This window comes from Chrysochloris asiatica, unplaced genomic scaffold (genome assembly GCF_000296735.1).
Source record: "Chrysochloris asiatica unplaced genomic scaffold, ChrAsi1.0 scaffold00015, whole genome shotgun sequence".
Lineage (NCBI taxonomy): Eukaryota > Metazoa > Chordata > Mammalia > Afrosoricida > Chrysochloridae > Chrysochloris > Chrysochloris asiatica.
Window position 1 is genome coordinate 31,185,096 of NW_006408533.1, and position 18,188 is coordinate 31,203,283.

The window sequence follows — 18,188 nt, forward strand, 5'->3', positions numbered from 1 at the left end:
TTTAATTAACTCACCCCCTAAGGAGCTCTGATTGCGTAGTGGTTATGAACCGGGATGCTATCCTCAAGGTCAGCAGTTCGAAACTACCAGCTGTTCCGCGGGAGAAAGATGACGCTTTCTGCTCCCATAAAGATTTATAGCCTCGGAAACCCCATACAGGGTCACTATGAGTCGAAACCGACTCCACGCACATAACAACAACAAGGAACTCTGGTAATTTAGTGGATCACAAGCTGAGCTGCTAACCAAAAGGTTAGCAGTTCTAATCTACCAGCTGCTCTGCAGGAGAATGATGAAGCTTTCTGCTCCCACAAAGATTTATAACCTTGGAATCCCTATGCAACAGAGTCGCTATGAATCAGAACCTACTCCACGGCACACCACCACCATCACCACTACCAATGTGATGGCTGAACAATGGTTGCCTTGGCAGGACCAGACCAAATGCTATTGTGGGCTTTAAATGACCCATGGGGAGTCCTGATATGGCACTGTGAGTTAATGAACTACACTGCAAAGTCGGTTTGAACCGGAAGGTTGGCAGTTCAAGCTCACCAGTTCCTCCTGGGAAACCCTAATACAGGAGTCACTATGGGTTGGAACCAACTCGACGGCACTTAACAAGAAGATACAGGCCACGGACTGGACATGCCCCACCCCTGAATTAAACAAAGATCAAAGGGACTTCAGTACCACCAGGAAGAAGAACCAGAAGTGGAGCACATCCTTTGGTCCCGGTGCTGAGACCTTCCTAGGCCCAAGGGAATATAATGCCAAGAAACAGAGAGATCTCCAAGAGACACGAGGCCCACGGATTTTGAAAGGAGACAAGGACCTTCCCTTAAAGCCAATAGAGAATTTCCCCTGGAGCTGGCACCCTGATTTTAGTCTCCTAAAATATTCACTGTGACCCAGTTAATTCATAACTCAGTGAAGACACTTACTTTGCAACAGCAGCCTGAGAATATCACTGTATTGATCAGGGAACTGGTAGAGAAGAAGGTAAGTCCAGTGCTTGCAGAAAAGATTAAATGGCAGCAAAATCTCTTCCTCTGGTTCAAGGCCCCAGGCAGTAAGGGCCAAATGAATGGATTCCAGTAGCCTGGTACGATCAGCCAGAGGAGGTTTAGTGGTGTTTAGCCATTGCTTAAGATCAAACTAAAAAAAAAGAAAAAGAAGAAGCAAATTTATTTACATTAGAAAATGCATTAGAGAGAGGTCTGTGCAAATTTCATTTTAAAACTGAAAACAAAATATATATATAAGTATATACAAGAGCAAAGGAAGTCAAATAATTGATGACATTATGCCTCTCTGTTTTTCTCTCTGGGATTTCAGAGGCAGAGTTCTCTCCAGCACTGCTGGACTTTTTGTCATTTAAAACTACTGACCACTCATGACAGGGTTAGTTACAGTCCTATTCTGTTCCATGCATCTGTACTTGTCTAACTATAACTATAGTACAGTTTTCATAAGACATGGACCAGGGCTTTGCAGTTAGCCTTCACTAGTCACAGTGCCACAAACAAGCAGCCACTTTATAGAACTGTCTCCATGTTCTGAGTCTGCATAGTTACCTATTTCAGGTAATAAAGTCATGGCATTGCAGAAGCCCAAACTTTCTCTCATTACAGACTGAGATCAGTGTCCAGGCCTAAACAATGCCCAGGGTTTACTGATTCGTTTATCTCAAGTGAAGGTAAAATGGCCCAAGGCTGTGACTGCTCATCTAGTTAAATAAACTCATTGCCTTGGTCTACACGAGTTAATATTCTACCTAGAATAAAACCAAAGACCATTTGTTTAGATTCAGCTTGCCCTAAATATGAGAGACTTTCACATGTTGCAACTCCTTTTATCAAACATTCAGAACAAATTCAGAAGTGGAATATTTTAAATAATAAAAAAATGTTTAACTGCACTACTTTTTAAGGAAGATTTGGATGCCAGTCCCTGTTAAGCTACAAGAAATGGGATTGTATTGCTGAGCACAAGTAAAGTTCTCACAGAAGAAGCTATGGGATCAGGCTGCAAACTGTAAACATGGCCCGTAGGTCCCCGGTTTACCTGAAACCGGCCCCTCCATAGACGGGAAACAATCACTTCCACAACTGACAACACCAGCCCTGAATCACTTCTCACCTTGGTCAGCAGCATGAAAATCATATCACCATTGTCCTCACTGAGAAACCTGACCACTTTCTCGTACAGCTGTATGAACTCTGCGGGAGCAGCGTTGGGAGTGAAGACAGGAGACAGCAGGGAGCAGAGCCTCCTGTTCTTCAGGATGGTCTGCAGTACTTTCTTGCATTCTGATTTTGTGCCACTGATGAACACCTTGAGAGAAGGAGGGAAATGTCACTAAAGTCTCCCCTCTTCAATTTCTACTAAAGCAACCAGGCTTTAAAGAATAGTACATAACATAAAACCTTTTCTAAATGAAAACATGCAAGCGTCAAAAAGAAATCTAAATCAACACAGACTAGGGTATCACTTCCAATGCACATGACGTTAAAAATTCATCGATCAGCCATATATAGAAAATGTTGACTTAATTGTACTAGAACAATTTTTTTTTAATTAAAACATTAAGGTAACGGAAACCCAGAAATATACATGGTGCCAACCTTGATTACTGAACATCAAAGGTGTTTCTAAAAAATGCAGAGAAAACAAGTCTTCTAGATTATAGAAAGTTCTGATGTGACACTGTAGGATAAGCACTAGACTGCTAACTGCAAGGCTGGTGGTTCAAACCTACCAATTGCTCAGAGGAAACCCTAAACAGGATTAGTGTGAGTCAGAACTGACTCAACGGTACTTGTCAATAAAAACCACAACCTTTAAAAAGCTAACTTTAATATAGATTCATAACCTTCCCTGTTTTAATGTTTAATAGTACTAGAAAAAAGCCAACATTTAAACAATTCCAGGATGAGAAGTTTTTGATAAGCTAACCACCAAAAAACATAAAAATAAGTAAATAAAACCATAAAAATAAATAAATCAAACCTATAGTTGCTGTGTTGGTTCTGACTCAGAGCGACACAACAGAGCTTGACCACAGACAGAAATCATCAAGGACAAGACAATGGAACGTTTCCCCTAACTTTTTAAAAGCCCCTTAAAAATTTTAGCAAGGCAATAAATATCATAATCCAAGTAAAATGCCAAACTAGAAACAATTATTTGTAACACATTCTAGACACCAGGTTAATAGTTACGAGAAGTTTTAATAATAAAAAATGACAAATTTTCCAAAACAAAAACGTGCAAAGGACAATAACCCCAGCAAGTTATAAACAAAATGTATAAATGACCAACAAACATCTGAAAAGACATACAATTTAATAAGCATTCAAAGAAATATAAACCAAAATGGTAAAGCTATCAGATTAACAAGATCTGAAAAGAATGTTACGGAAAATAATAAACTCAAACTGACAGTAAATGCAGCTACAAACATCTCAGGAGGGCAGTGTGACAATATGCTATTCCCTTTGTCCTAACAATCATATTTCTAGGAAAAACCCTTAAAAACAGCAGTCTGATAAATTCACTGGATTTTGTGTGTGTAAGAATATTTATTTCAAACTTACTGTAGCAACACTACCTAAATATCCACACAGGGAAGTACCATGTCTCACCATGAGCAGTGCATGTGTCATACACTCTGTGGTATACTACCCACACACCACCACCATCACCCATGAACATTATTTTTGTATGTGCGTTATATTCAGATTTTTTTAGATGTTGGTGACTTCCTTTGTTTCTGTCCAGCTGATTTAATGTTAAGTTGTCTGGTTCCCTGCAGCAGCCCCTCACCAGCCTGCTCTGCATTTGGCTTTCTCTAAAGCAGGAAGACCTGGTGTGGCGCTTAATGCACCAGACTGCATAGCTGTTTGAACTGTGAGGCCAGCAATTCAAGCTCACCAGTCGCTCCTCGGAAACCCTATACAGGGTCGCTTTGGGTTGGAACTGATTTGACAGCACTTAACAACAACAACAAAAAAAAAGCAGGAAGAAACCACATTTTCCACCATCATGTCGCAGTTGTGCATATTTCAGTGTACTAGCTGGCCAGCAGGCCGCCTGCCATCCTGAGGCCATCTGACTCTCCCACCCATGTGGATGCCACAGGGTGGGAGTGCAAGCCTAGCAGCCAACTGGTACCAAGGAACCACTCAGGGCCAGGGCAGTATGTGCCACATCTCATCATCCTGCTTCGGGATTCAGTGAAGAGGCACTACAGGGCTAGAGCACGGCAGCCCACCCTAACTCTGCTGACTATGCACACGTGTGCATACACACATACATACATACGAAAGAGTTTCAAAGTTCATGAAAAAATTCCACTATCTTTTCATTCCATTTTCCACTATCTTTTTGAGGCCATCTCATACTGACAGCCCATGGCACTTCGAATATTCTCCTCCAACACCGTAACTCAAAAGCATCAATTCTTCTACGGTCTTCCTTATTCACTGTCCTTATTCACAACTGCATGCATACGAGGTTATTGAAAATACCATGGCTTGGGTCAGGCGCCCCCTTAGTCCTCAAACTGACATCTTTGCTCTTCAACACTTTAAAAAGGTCTTGTGCAGCAGATTTGCCTAATGCAATACATTGTTTGATTTCTTGACTGCTACTTCCATGAGTGTTGATAGTTCATCCAAGAAGAATGAAGTCCTTGACAACTTCAATCTTTTCTCTGTTGATAAGAATGTTGTTTATTGGTCCACTGGTGAGGATTGTGTTTTCTTGACATTGTGATGCAATAATAGCAAGCCAATACACATGGGTTTCTGAGACTGCAACTCTTTACTTGAGCAGACAGCCTCATCTTTCTCCTGCAAAAATGGCTGGTGATTTTTGAACCACTGACCTTTTGGTTACCAGTCCCATACTTACCACCCACCCAGGGTTCCTTCTGGACATACATTTGTTGTTGTTGTTAAGCACTGTAGAGTCAGTTCTGAGTCATAGTGACCCTGTATAGGGTTTCCAAGGAGACCTGGTGAGCCTGAACTGCCAACCTTGCAGTTCACACCACCTTTGGCAGTCCTGCACATTCATCCACAGACCAATACCAGGACTCCTTTGTACATACACAGACAAGCTATAATGAAATGTTAGCTGAGTGAGCCATATCTCCAGGTGTTTAGGGTTATGAGAGATTTTCCTTCTTTATACTTTTGTACAATCTGAATTGCTTATAATAAACACACACCAATGTTATAATCTGGGAGGGGAGGGGAGGCTTGAAAAAAACCTATTATAATATCTGTTGAGCATCACCATCTTTTAAGCATCCCATAAATATTCGTTTAATGGGATTTGGATGAGAGTACATGGTTAACGGGTGTTACGTAAACACTGTCCCTGCCATAATGTGTACATAGTCAGCAGTGAGCCAAACCCAGAAAGGGTGGCCAACAGCAGCAAGTGGAGGCAGCAGTGGCGAGATGCGGGCAGTACTGAATGTCCAGTCTGAAGACCTGGGACTCAGCCTCGGTGCCAACATGCACAGCTGCATCCTCCAGGCAAGCCACTGAATCTTTCAGAGCCCAGTTCCCTCAGCTCTAAGATGGCAATGGTAGTGATCTCACAAATAAAGAACTGGGAAGCTTTTCATAAATGATCAATAACAGAGCTTCACTATTAGTACCGCTATTTTCACATTTCAACAATGTGACATGGCTTCTGATGTGAGCAGGACTCTGAACCTGCAACAGAAGTTTAAAGTCTACCAAGGCTGTAGCTAATGAAGATACTGTAGGGTCCCATGTCTGAATAAGACTAAGAACACAGAATTTTACCTGTCCCAAGATCTCAATGCACGAAGTAAAGAACTGCCTTGTGGGAGGATGACGCTGTGTCTCATCGCTGACATAATCCACAACAGTAAAGAAGAGGCTAATGCCAACTTTCTGAATGACAGGTATAGGCTGCAACTTGTAGGCATTCACTAAGGCCCTGGGAGGAAATGTAGGAAAGGTTATCAGTCTATCGTGAGAGAATCTATATTCACAAGTGTCTCTGAGTATCCTACAAAGAGCTATAGACAATATGCTTAAGAGCCCTCAGAATCCCATGCAGATGATACTTTAGAAATATACTTCCCGGGAGAAGTGTGTATCTGTCAACTTATTGTCAACACACAAGGGTTGTTGGGAAGGAGTGGGGAATGGAAATAAGAACCACAGGGAGGGGTGGGGCACTGTTGTTCCACCATGGGACTATAATCATCGAGGTGAAACAAGTGTGTGCTTTGTTGAATGTTAATTTGATAATCTGCTCTGTAAACCTTCACTCAGTTCACAATAAAAATTTCAACAACCAAAAAGTCAGAGTTTACATCCCCTCTCTGCAGCTGTGTCAGGGGCTTTAAAAGAAAGGAGGTGGTGAGCATAAGCCTTGCTCCAAGAGCACCGTACAATGGTCCAATTTCAGTTAGCAGCTCCACTGGAGAGCCAAACCTCCCGGAGCAACGCCACTGCAAACTCTGTGGCAGTGACAACTTCCAGCCTAAATGTGACTTTGATGTGTGAAATCTCGATGCTCTGTATCATCTCATAATTCAGGGGCCAACAAATGCTTTTTAAATAAAGAGCCAGGTAGTGTTTTAAACTTTGGAGGGATAAAGTCTCTGTCAGAATGAGTCAACTCTAGCACTGCAACATAAAAGCAGTCATGTTGCTGTTATTATGCCATCAAGTCAGTTCCGACTCATATACATGAGTATATACACATGCGTATACGACATATATGTATAAACCTGTATAGCGTTTCTGAGGCTTTGAATCTTCATGGGAACAGAAAGTCTCCTCTCTCTCATGCAGCAACTGACAAGCTCAAATCATGGGCCTTGTGGTTTACTGTCCAGTGCTTATCGTGTGGAGCCACCATGCTCTCCAAAGCAGCCATAGACAAGATGTAAATTGTTATATTCCAAGGAAACTTGACTTACAAAATTAGGCGACAGGGCAGCTTTGGCCTGTAGTAACTGGTATGTTTGGAGGATACAGCAGCATATACACTTACTACCAATAATAAAATAGCACTTTAATTACAACACCCTCAAAACTTACGTAATCAGGTTTTCTGCATGTACAGCAGCTTCCACGACACGAAGTGATGGTGGTTTTGCAGCTTCTGTTTGCAAATGTTTCCCTTCTTTCCGCAAACCATAGAGCTGTTGGCTTACTGCTTCGTTCTTATGCATCCCTTCAAACTAACAAAAGATAAGGTGATCAACAGGCCTTCCTCCCCTACGTGTGTCTAGATCAGATGTTGGCTTACTGCCTCGTTCTTATGCATCCCTTCAAACTAACAAAAGATAAGGTGATCAACGGGCCTTCCTCCCCTATGTGTGTCTAGACCAGATGCTTTACTACAAATGTGTTAGGCCTAGGATGAAGAGAGTATTACTATCCTTAGTATCAGAACTCAAAAACACTCCATTCATTGTATCTGACAAATAGCTCTTCAAGTATATGTTTTTATCAGAAAGAATCAAGTCCAAATTAAATAGAATTATAGTAGAAAAATACTACATTATATATACAGTTGTTGTTGCTAAGTGCCATCACCCTGCACAGGGTTTCCAAGGAGCAGCTGGTGGGTTTAAACCACCAACCTTGTGGTTAGTAGTCTAGTGCTTATTATCCGGTGTCACACCAAGGCACAGACCCATGCATATTTGCCCTTTAAACTAATGTGGTCCTGATTAGTTTATCACTGATTCAAAGCCTCTTGTAGGGTATTTTTTACTTCACTTATAAACAGACACATCTTTCACTACTGACGCTGTTTTTGGGGTGTTGATCAGGCCTATCTTCCCAATCAATCCTTTATACTTCAGTGTTTCCAACACGTACAATTCAGTTCAAAACACTCACACAGTGGATCTCCTGTGTGCCTGGCATATAAAAGGAAGTCACAACTGATGCTACTTGGCTGTTATGAAAGGAAGAAAAGATAGATACTCAGAAAACAAACACCAACACAGGTTAAAACACGAGAAAGCATTCAAATCAGTTGCATGTCTAGAAAAAGAAACTGGCTGGTTCAGTGGTTCCTGAAAACTAGTCTTTGATAAAAATTTGTATTGATTCTCAGGAAAAATGTAAAAAAAAATTTCAATTAAAAAAACTATCCTTTGAGATAATATACTTCCTACTTAAGGGAGTGGTTAAAATAGGCTGGCTTTAATTAACTTATGATGACATACAATAAATATAAAGTAACTGGTTTTGTTTGTGTAATAATGTTCTTTTATGATTTTAAAAAATCTGACAATAGTATGTTAAGTCCTACTCCTCTCCTAATTTTTATTTTTAATTGCAGTTTAAGGTCTACAGTTTTAGAAGTAGTAGGCTCGATCAATGGGACTTTCTGGAAGTGGAGATACACAGAGGAAAGGTAGACAGAACCTGGGGGTAGGAGGGATACTGAAAGTTCAATTACTTGCTTAAAGCACACAGTAAGTCAGTGTAACTACTGAATTTAAAGTTGAAATCTTTCAAGTAGCAGAGTAATGTTGAATCGGCTAGAATATGATTTAGGAGCCTGGGCAGTCAGTTTGGTGCCTAACACCATCAACCTGACTTTGGCTGGACCTGTGAGCCTCCAGGAATGCCTTTGGCCAGCCCAGAGAGAATCCAGTCAGGCAGAAGAAGAGGGAATCTGAGAGGTGAGAGGTAAACTGTGCAGATATAGGGAAGCAGACAGGCAAAGAATGAGAGAGAAAAGATGAAAAAAATCATCTGACTAAGAAATGTAGAGCCAAGACCAAAATTACTATGTAGCCTACACTTTAAAATTGCCACCACACATTCTAGAAACCAGCAATGCTAGAATTTAGATGCTCACAAAAAACAGCTCAAATGTACCATTATTTTCTAGTCTACATGATTCTGTCCAGTGTTCCTAGCACTCTTGAAAGCTTCCTTTTCTGCTGAGCATGAAGGTGAGAGATTGAATGATTGCCGGCTCATAATTACAAGAAGTCGCAGACAATAGAACAAAGCAGCAAGGCGCAAGCCCTTCCACTTGAGTCACGTAAAGTAGACAAAGAACTGAAATGTTAGCAAATCATGTCCTTCAGCAAGTTCTTATAATAGTATGAGGACCTCAGTGGGTCTTTTTCATCTCTTATTTCTAGAAATGAACAAGATTTTCACATGATAATAAATCAATTCTATGACCAGCAAATGTACCCTAGAAGGCAGAAATACAACAAAAGGGACCCTATTATAAATCACCCCATTTCCTCAGGGAATATCACTGTCATCAAAAATTTCTGTTAGGAGAGGAAAACTCAGAAGAAGCACGTCTCACTTTTCATAAAATATATTTGGCTTTTGTATGCCCCAAACATTTGTAGATAGCTGGAAATTTCCAGGACTTCCCTTCCCAGAAAAAGTCTAAGCCATAAAATACTTTGATAATACAATCTGAAAACTGTATAAATGAGCTATTAAAAATCATGTCAAAAATATAAAACTTGTTTCCCACATGTTTCAATCCACAGTGTTCACTGAATAATCTGTTGTTGTTAAGAGCAGTTGAGTCAGTTCCAACTCACAGTAACCCTGTATAGGGTTTCTGAGGAGCGGCTGGTGAGTTTGAATCACCAACCTTGTAGTCCAGTGCATTATTCTACAGCGCCACACCAGGACTACAATTGGTATGGATGTTTATTATTTAGTGGCATATTCTGGACTTCTTCATAGGAGGAAGAGGTCTCACCAGAATATTCTTCCTTCAGTCTTACCCAGCTATTTCTGACTCATCTTCATTCCCACACTACTGTCTCTTGTTAGGGCAAGAACCACGACTGTCTGGTTCACTACTATGGTCTAAGTTATGGAAATGTCATTTAATCAAGATTTGCTCCTGAGAAACCCTACACAGGTCGCTATGAGTTGGAACCAATTCAACAGCACTTCACATTATATGCCAAAAGAGTCTGGTAGCATAGTGGATTATGAGCTGGGCTGCTAATTACAAGGTCAGCAGTTTGAATCTACCATTCACTGCAGGAAACAAATAAGGCTTTCTGCTCCCATAAAGACTTACAGCCTCAGAAACCCTATGAAGTATCATGAGTTAGAACCGACTCAGTGGCACATAGCCACCACCACCACCACCACCACCATTATGTGCCAGGAGACAGGCTAGATGTACAGTATACAGATAAGCATAGTCCCAAGGGCACACCGTCTGACAGGAAAAACACCCAGTGAACAAAACAGCACTTGCTGCATTGACAGGGGGGAGTGCCTCTATCTGACTGGAAGAGTCAGGAAAAGCCTCAAGGATAGGCCTTGCTCTGTCCAAGCACAAACAGATGAACTGAGCTCAGAAGTGGGAACGGAGGCAGGTGTGACTGACTGTACATGCCATGTTTGGAGAGCAGGAAAAGTTTGAAGAGTCTAGAAAACTGTTTGGGGAGTAAAAGGGAGTGAGGGACATGGCTAGAAACACGTCAATAACTGATGAAGGGTCTTAAAAGTCATGCTCCGTAAGAGACTGGGAGCCAAGTGAGTTTTAGTCACTGCCCAGGGAGCAAGCGATGTGGCTGTCTGTGAGACAATCACAGTGAAACACGCGAAAGGAATGAATCTAAAGCCCTTTCTATGGCTGACCCAGGATGACTTGGGAAGCAATTAGAAGGAGTTGGGGGTGGGGGGCAGAATGTGTACAAGATGATACTGAGGCCCACATCTCTGCCATGGGAGATCACCAAGATGGGAATTACAGAAAACAGGTTTGGAGGATAAAGGTGAAGTTTGTTTAGGGCCTATGAAGCTTAAGGAATCTTCTGGTAGAATGTCAAATGCTATTGTTAGCTGTTGTCAAGTCAGTTTTCAACTCATGGCATCTCCATGTAACAAAGCAGAACTGCCCCATAGGCTTCTCCAGGCTGCCATCTTTCTGGGCATACATAGAACAGGGTGGGTTCAAATCATCAATCTATTATTAGCATCCAGGGCCTTAGCCACTGCACCACCAGGGTTCCGAGAACATTAAATAGGCAGCTTGACATCTCAGTCTGGAGCTCAAAAGACAAGTCTGGGCTAGAGAAACAGAGGAGGAGCTATCAACATATGGGTAAGTGGGCTCAACATTTTAGGGGGTCAAAAAGATCTCTGAAGCTATGAATTCCCCAGAAAACATTTTTACATACACTTTCAATGACTTACCTGATCCCATCAATACATTCACAGCTCCAGGTTAAGAACTCCAGCACAGATGGTTGTTCGTTAAGTGCTGTCGAGTCAGTTCCAACTCACAGTGACTTTGTATAGAGTTTCCTAGGAGCAGCTGGTGAGTTTGAACCACCGACCTTGCAGTCCAGTGCATTAACCCACAGCACCACAGAAAAGGCACTGAAGCAGGTGGTTAAGACCAGCACTTAGCACAGCTAAAAGTTGAAAAGAGGAAGGAAAACTCTGGAAGGAAATCGAGCAGTGGCTAGAGACGCGCAGGATAGGAAAGCGCTCACGAAGCTGAGTATCACTAAATGATAAAAAGAGGGGAAATGGAATCAGAACTACCAGACATGGCCATGAGGGGGTACCTGGGCACATGTTTTATGTGTATGTAGAATAGTAATAGTAATACTATTCTCTCTGGTGTTTTCCCTGTGACAGTTTCATAAACACTCAGAAAACACTCCCCTTGCCCGTCTGACAAACACCTTTCTTCCCCAAACTAAAGTTAACCAAGACCAAAAGTCATCCATTTGTGGCGGCATCGGGTTCAACGTGCTTGATCTATGCTAGTCAATCAAAACTAATAGACTCCCATAGAAAACATCTTCACTTCACAGCAGCCAGTTCCAACTTTCCTCTATCTTGCTCTTAGCTACTCAATAGCGACAAATGAATTTCATATTCCAGTCCCACAAGGACCAGACCCCGATTACTGTAGGGCATTGCAGAGTCCGGGTGGTCATTATTAAGCTCAGTCATTATATAAAACATTTTTCAACCTCCCTCCAATTGAAATGGCTTTGAAGGTATTTTAGGAAAAAAGCCACACCTTTTATTAATTGCAGAATTCACAAAGCAAAACATTATAAAACAAATTTCAATTCAAGGGTTCAAATACTTGGGATTCCTTTTTCTTAAAAAAAGAGGCACAAGTCACTGGTATAGGGATGTGGCTGGAGCTCTCTGGTCTGCCTGGTGGGATTTTCCACTTCAAGACCCTGAGAGGTAACAGGAGGTCAGGCTACAAGACCTGTTCTTTGACTGGGGCGGCAAATATTTACAACTCTTCACAGAGCAAGCTAACAGCCAGACTGGGAAAACATTTCTTTGTACTCATCTCACTAGTCACTTCTAAAAATGCATTTTAGGAGAATTCCCTTCTTTATATAGAATTAACAAGCTGGCAAAGATATGTGGTTTCAAAATATGGAAAAGTACTGTGTGTATAAAAAGACAAATTGGTCATAAGACTTTCCTTTGTCATTATGAAGGAGTCCTGGTGTCACAGTAGTTAAAAAGCACAATTGCAAATCAAGAAGTCAGTGGTTTGAGCCCACCAGCCACTCAGTGGGAGAAAGATGTGGCTGTCTGCCAGAACCCCCGTCCTATAGGGTCCCTATGAGTCACAACTGACTCAACGGCAGAGGGCATGTTCTCCACCACCTTCAGTTGGCAGATTCTTGTTCCAGCTTTCTTATCTGAGCAAATGATCTTTCTTAAAGACCTCTACCCTGATTTTAAAGCATTAGTGATGGAGGGAAGTATCAGTCAAGCACCTGGCCAAAGATATGACCTCAATGTTTAAGAGTCTGAAATGTTGTTACAGTAAAAAGGAGGAAAATAAGACTGATTTATTTTGACGTCCAGGCAAAACTCCTTAAATGGAAGGTATATACAATTCTAGATACCTGCAACTATGTTGGATAAAGCAGAAATAGACTCTGAAGGTAATTAAAAACCTAAGAACTAGAAAAGGCTCCTTCAGAGAAGAACATTTAGAGTAAATGGTCTCCTGAGGAGATTGATGAAGACAGTGTTGTGGTTACTAAGTGCCATGGAGTCAGTTCTGACTCATGATGATCCTGTATAGTTTCCGAGAAGTGGTTGGTGTGTCTGAACCTCCAACCTTGTGATTAGCAGTCCAGTGCTTATCCAGCAGTGCCACACCAAGACTCTGATGAATGCATTTTGTTGTTGTTAGATGCCATCGAGTTGGTACCAACTCATAGCGACCTTATGCACAGCAAAACGAAACACTGCCCGATCCTGGGACAACCTCACTACTGTTGCCATACTTTGACTCCATTGATGCTGCCACTTGGCCAATCCATCTCGTTGGGGGTCTTCCTCTTTTTCTCTGACCCTCCACCCTACCAAACATGATATCCTTCTCCAGTGACTGGTCCCTTCTGACAGTTATGTCCAAAGTATGAGAGACGAAGTTTGTCCATCGTGGCCTCCAAGGAGCACTCTGGCTGCACGTCTTCCAATACAGATCTGTTGGTTCCTTTGGGAGCCCATGGCACTTTCAATATTCTCCTCCAACACTACAACTCAAAAGCATCAATTCTTCTACGATCTTCCTTATTCACTGTCCAGCTTTCGCATGCATATGAGGTTACTGAAAAGACCATGGCTTGGGCAGGCACACTTTAGTCTTCAAGCTGACATCTTTGCTCTTCAACACTTTAAAAAGGTCTTGTGCAGCAGATTTGCCTAATGCAATACATCGTTTGATTTCTTGACTGCTGTTTCCATGAGTGTTGATGGTTGATCCAAGAAGACTGAAGTCCTTGACAACTTCAATCTTTTCTCTGTTTATAAGAATATTGTTTATTGGTCCAGTGGTGAGGATTTTCATTTTCTTTACATTGAGATGTAATCCACATCAAAGGCTGTACTCGTTGATCTTTATCAGTAAATGTTTTAAGATGAATACATTAGCTCATTTAAAATGTGAATTAGCAAAAAAAAGAAAGAAGAAAAATTCTTGAAAGACAACCAAGAGACAGTAAAATAAAAATGTCCCCAGTTCCAGAATAGTACATTAGCTCAGTTAAAATGTGAATTAGCCTTGCAGAGTATACCCTTTGGTTGGTTGATAACACATGGAGGGGATTGTAACCATGGCAATGAAACAATATATAATAGGATGAATGTAAAGCTAATGTTCTCCCATGTAAACTATCACATAATTCACAATAAAACATTTTAAATAAATAAATAATAAAAATTAAAATGTGGGGCTACAAAGGCACTAAGTGGCTAGTTTAGTAGTTTCAATGAGTGTGCTTGGTTGCAAGACAAAGGGGGTAATGTAGAATCCCCAAGGAACAGCTTCCTTCATTCCCAGATGGATCTAGTGAAAGGGGATAGGGGATGATGATAATAGGATTTTACGACTCAATTGTGAATAACTGTTAAGAGGATTAATTGTAATTGTCACAATTGTATTTGTAGAAGATGTATAACTAAAAGGAGGGAGCGGGTAATCTTTTATTTCAAGAACAGGTGACCCCAGGACCATCAAGAAGGAAGCGCATAAAAGGCGTGTGAAATCCCTACCTATAAAAGTGGTGACAGAAAAGACAGTGTCTGTGTGCCTCTGGGCAGGAGCCTGAGTGGCAGAATATGCCCTTTGGGCATTTAAATAAACATATTTTGTTTTGTTTTTTAAGTATACATCAAATATTTTAGTCTTGTTCATCTGTGAAACATAGATGTAAATGGAGAGCCAGGAAGGTAGCAGGATAATTGTTGTTGCAGGGAGGGGACTGGAATCATCGAGATGAACCAGGGTTTATGGTTAGCTGAATGGAGAGCTGATGATCTTGTCTGTAAATCATTACCCAATTCATAATAAACAGTTTAAAAAAGAAGAAAAATTCTTGAAAGACAAGCAAGAGACAGTATAATAAAATGTCCCCAGTTCCAAAAGGCTAGTAGGACAGGAGAGCTCTTTTTGTGCAGTGGAGTCAGGTGGTACCCATCTCCAGAGAGCTCGTTCCCACTCAGGGGACACTGCGTCCACTCAGAGGAGGAGGGCAGTGCAATGATGAAGGGGCATGGGCTCTGGAGCCAGCCGGCCTGGGCTCCACCTGGGTCTGCCACTCACCGGCAGCGTCATCTCTCCAAGCGTCTACTTATCTCATTTGGGAAATAAAGATCATTAGAATACCCACCTGAAAAGGCTTTTGTGTATAAAACAGAAGTCCTTAAGACACTATAGTTCCCACTCTTGCCTATATTTCCAGCACAAAATGGTAACTGAGAGCCAAGCAATTTAATTTATAACCATATTGTTACATGTCTCTTGGCAAGCCACACCCAACTGATCCTTCCCTTGTTCATCTCCAGCAGCTCCCCAGTCTGCAAACTATTGCCAGAGTTCTCAAGGCATCATCCACACCAACCTTTCCAACATGGATTCCCATCACCACTCCTGAAAACAACTTTAAATAAACTGATCTACTCATTGTCCCTAGTGGATCTGATGGCACCTAACTCTCACTGGCCCTTAGATAGCATCATGGCACATCCATTCCCACATTCCTTCTACCTAAAGCCAAAATACCATCATCAAAATCTTTGAAGGACTAATTTCACTCAACATAATGTCCTCCAGGTTCATCAATGCTGGGAGGTGTTTTGTAGATTGGTTATTATTCTTCAATGTTGTGTAATATTCTATTATGTATCTGTATAAAAGGTTTCACAAGAGGAGATTCTAACATTCTATGATGGTTGCCAGGGGTGGGAGGGAAGTGAAAATTATTGACGGACTAGAGGGACAACACATTGTGATGAGGCAGGCTCTAGACAACAAGAGAGAGTTGGCAGAGGAAAGATGAAGGTAGCAGGGGACACAGGGAGGAGTGCAAGAGTTATAGGAAACAGAGGTAAATACTGGGAACTGATGGTACATGGACGGGATTGAAGTCATTGTACTAAAGCAAAAGTAGGTGATTTGCTGACTGTAAAACTGATGATCTGCTATGTAAACAAACCTTCAAATCACAATAAACAGTTAAAAATATTTATCTGAAGGATCCATTTCAGCCTCTCTAAGAAGCTTGTCATGATTCTGCTTTCTCTGCAGGACTTATCTGGCACTTATGGACATACAAGGGGGCTTCAAAGAGTTTGTGGGAAAAATGAGATGATAAGATCATGGAAGTTCCCCCACAAACTCTCTCACATGCCATCCTCTACATGTGCTTTCATTCTCCTAAAAAGAGATATTAAATGTTTGGGGACATGGATTATGTTCTATAGTTCTAATCTTTCTCAATGATATTCCAATATCAAAAACCTGTTCCTGTAAAAACTCCAGCCTGGGAAACCCTATGCAGGCAGTTCTACTCTGTCACATAAGGTGGCAATGAGTCAAAATTGACTTGACTGCACAGATGAGCAACGTGAAGAAATTTTAACAAGCTTACCTGAACTGTTACAACGGCTGCTCCTTGGCATTTCTTACCACTACTGCCTCTACACTCCAACTGTAGTGTGATTTGCTCTTGTCGATTAACATATTGTTTGGGTATTGTGTCCAGAAGCTCACTATCGAGGGCAACCTGTTGAGATTCCCGAAGAGCTGCAGTTCTGAAAAACATCAGCAGATACACAGAAGACTCAGGAAAGGTTATGTGACAAGTGATAAAGGCTTCCATTGGCCTGGTTACACTCAGCCAGTATTAAAGGGCAGTAAGACGCAGGATTCCAAAGTAACAAAAAACCAGAAGTATGTGTGCTACAGCACTCAAATCCTCCTCCCAGCAGCCCAGTGAAGAAAGGAAGAAAAAGTCTTGTAGAAAAGTGGGGTAACTTTTGAGCCAAAGATGAAGGGCCATTAAAAATCTGTGTTATGGCAATAATTTTTAAATGGATTCTTAAATACAGAAGAAATGAGAATTCATATGAATTTAATCATCCTGAAGGGGTATTAACAAATACCACTAACAAAGACAGCTAATTCTGCCTATGGGGTGCCAATTCTGTTCCAATTGTATATTTGCATTTATTATGTTCATGTACATATGTGTACATACGACACATACACAGTAAATGTCTGGCCCAAAAATCAGCCAAAAAAGAAGAGGCCAGTAAGTGATTGATTCACAAAGGTGTTGTAAGGATAAAATAGCACTTCCTCATTGACGGTTAATCAAACAGATTCCACATAGACTCCTCCTCATAACACAAATACTATAATTACTATAATCAAAACCTTCCACAGCTGATCATTTATGGGAATTTAAAACACTTTGATCAAATGTCTCTGTCAACAATTAAAAGCATATAGCTTTAGAGGAGCAAAGTAGTACCTAAAAAGAATAAATCGCATTTTGCGTTTTTTCACATCTTCTTTCTAGTATCCTCAGAAGAAGCATGAGAAAAGCTTAGTTGGCATTGATGACACTCAGAAATATCACCCCAGGAAACATGTAAAACTTAAAAGCCCATGAGAGGGCTTGATGGCAGATAGAGTGGAGGTGCAGTCAGTGAGGTTTGCTGTCAGTAATATCACAGAATACCAGGCAAAGCAGATGCAGGTCACAGCTCCAAAACACGGAACCACATAGACAGGAATATTTAAAACGTTTGAAGGCTTATAGCTAGTGGAACTTGTAGCAAAAGTAAGAAATCGTGTACTTTTGAATCTGCCGGGCTCGGCGGCCCAGAGCTGACCACATGGGCAAGACCAAGCTGGGGAGCAGACACACCATGGAAAAACGCCAGAACCTCCGAGCAAAGGTGGACAATACACTTCGTTGGTTTTGTTTTGTTCTGATGGTCTTCTTTTTGCTATCTGCTCATTGGCCCCCATTGTTTGAGCACCTCCATTCTAGTGACTAGAGGAGGTGCCTGAGCAAGTGGACACCCCCACTCACACCACTGGTAGGTTCTTCTGCCACACATGTGCCATATACTCTCAGACCAAGAGCCGGCACTGAACTGTTTTTGTTTTGTTTTTTAACACAGAAAAGCTAGAACAGGGGTATGGAGAGGGAAAGAGAATTTAAAAACAAAACAGGCTGAAAATTAAATTAAATCCTGAGGTACAACATAACAACCATCAGAGGCATCTTGAAATCTCTCAGGCAGCTTTGAAGGCAAGAAGCTAGCTGAAAGAGGACATAAAAGTCATATATTAGGCTACAGATTTTTTTTTTTTTT

General features: G+C 41.3%; 1 protein-coding gene across 1 annotated transcript in view; it reads right to left on the reverse strand.

Annotated features, from left to right (window-relative positions):
• Positions 1–18,188, reverse strand: part of EPG5 (ectopic P-granules autophagy protein 5 homolog (C. elegans)) — a 115,603-nt gene that overhangs the window by 17,645 nt on the left and 79,770 nt on the right. The window contains exons 27-31 of the mRNA XM_006835102.1: positions 16,451–16,613; positions 7,098–7,240; positions 5,826–5,982; positions 2,143–2,337; positions 945–1,158 (exon numbers count right to left, since the gene is read on the reverse strand). Coding sequence (XP_006835165.1) covers positions 945–1,158; positions 2,143–2,337; positions 5,826–5,982; positions 7,098–7,240; positions 16,451–16,613 — 872 coding nt within the window. The remainder of the gene's footprint in view (positions 1–944; positions 1,159–2,142; positions 2,338–5,825; positions 5,983–7,097; positions 7,241–16,450; positions 16,614–18,188) is intronic.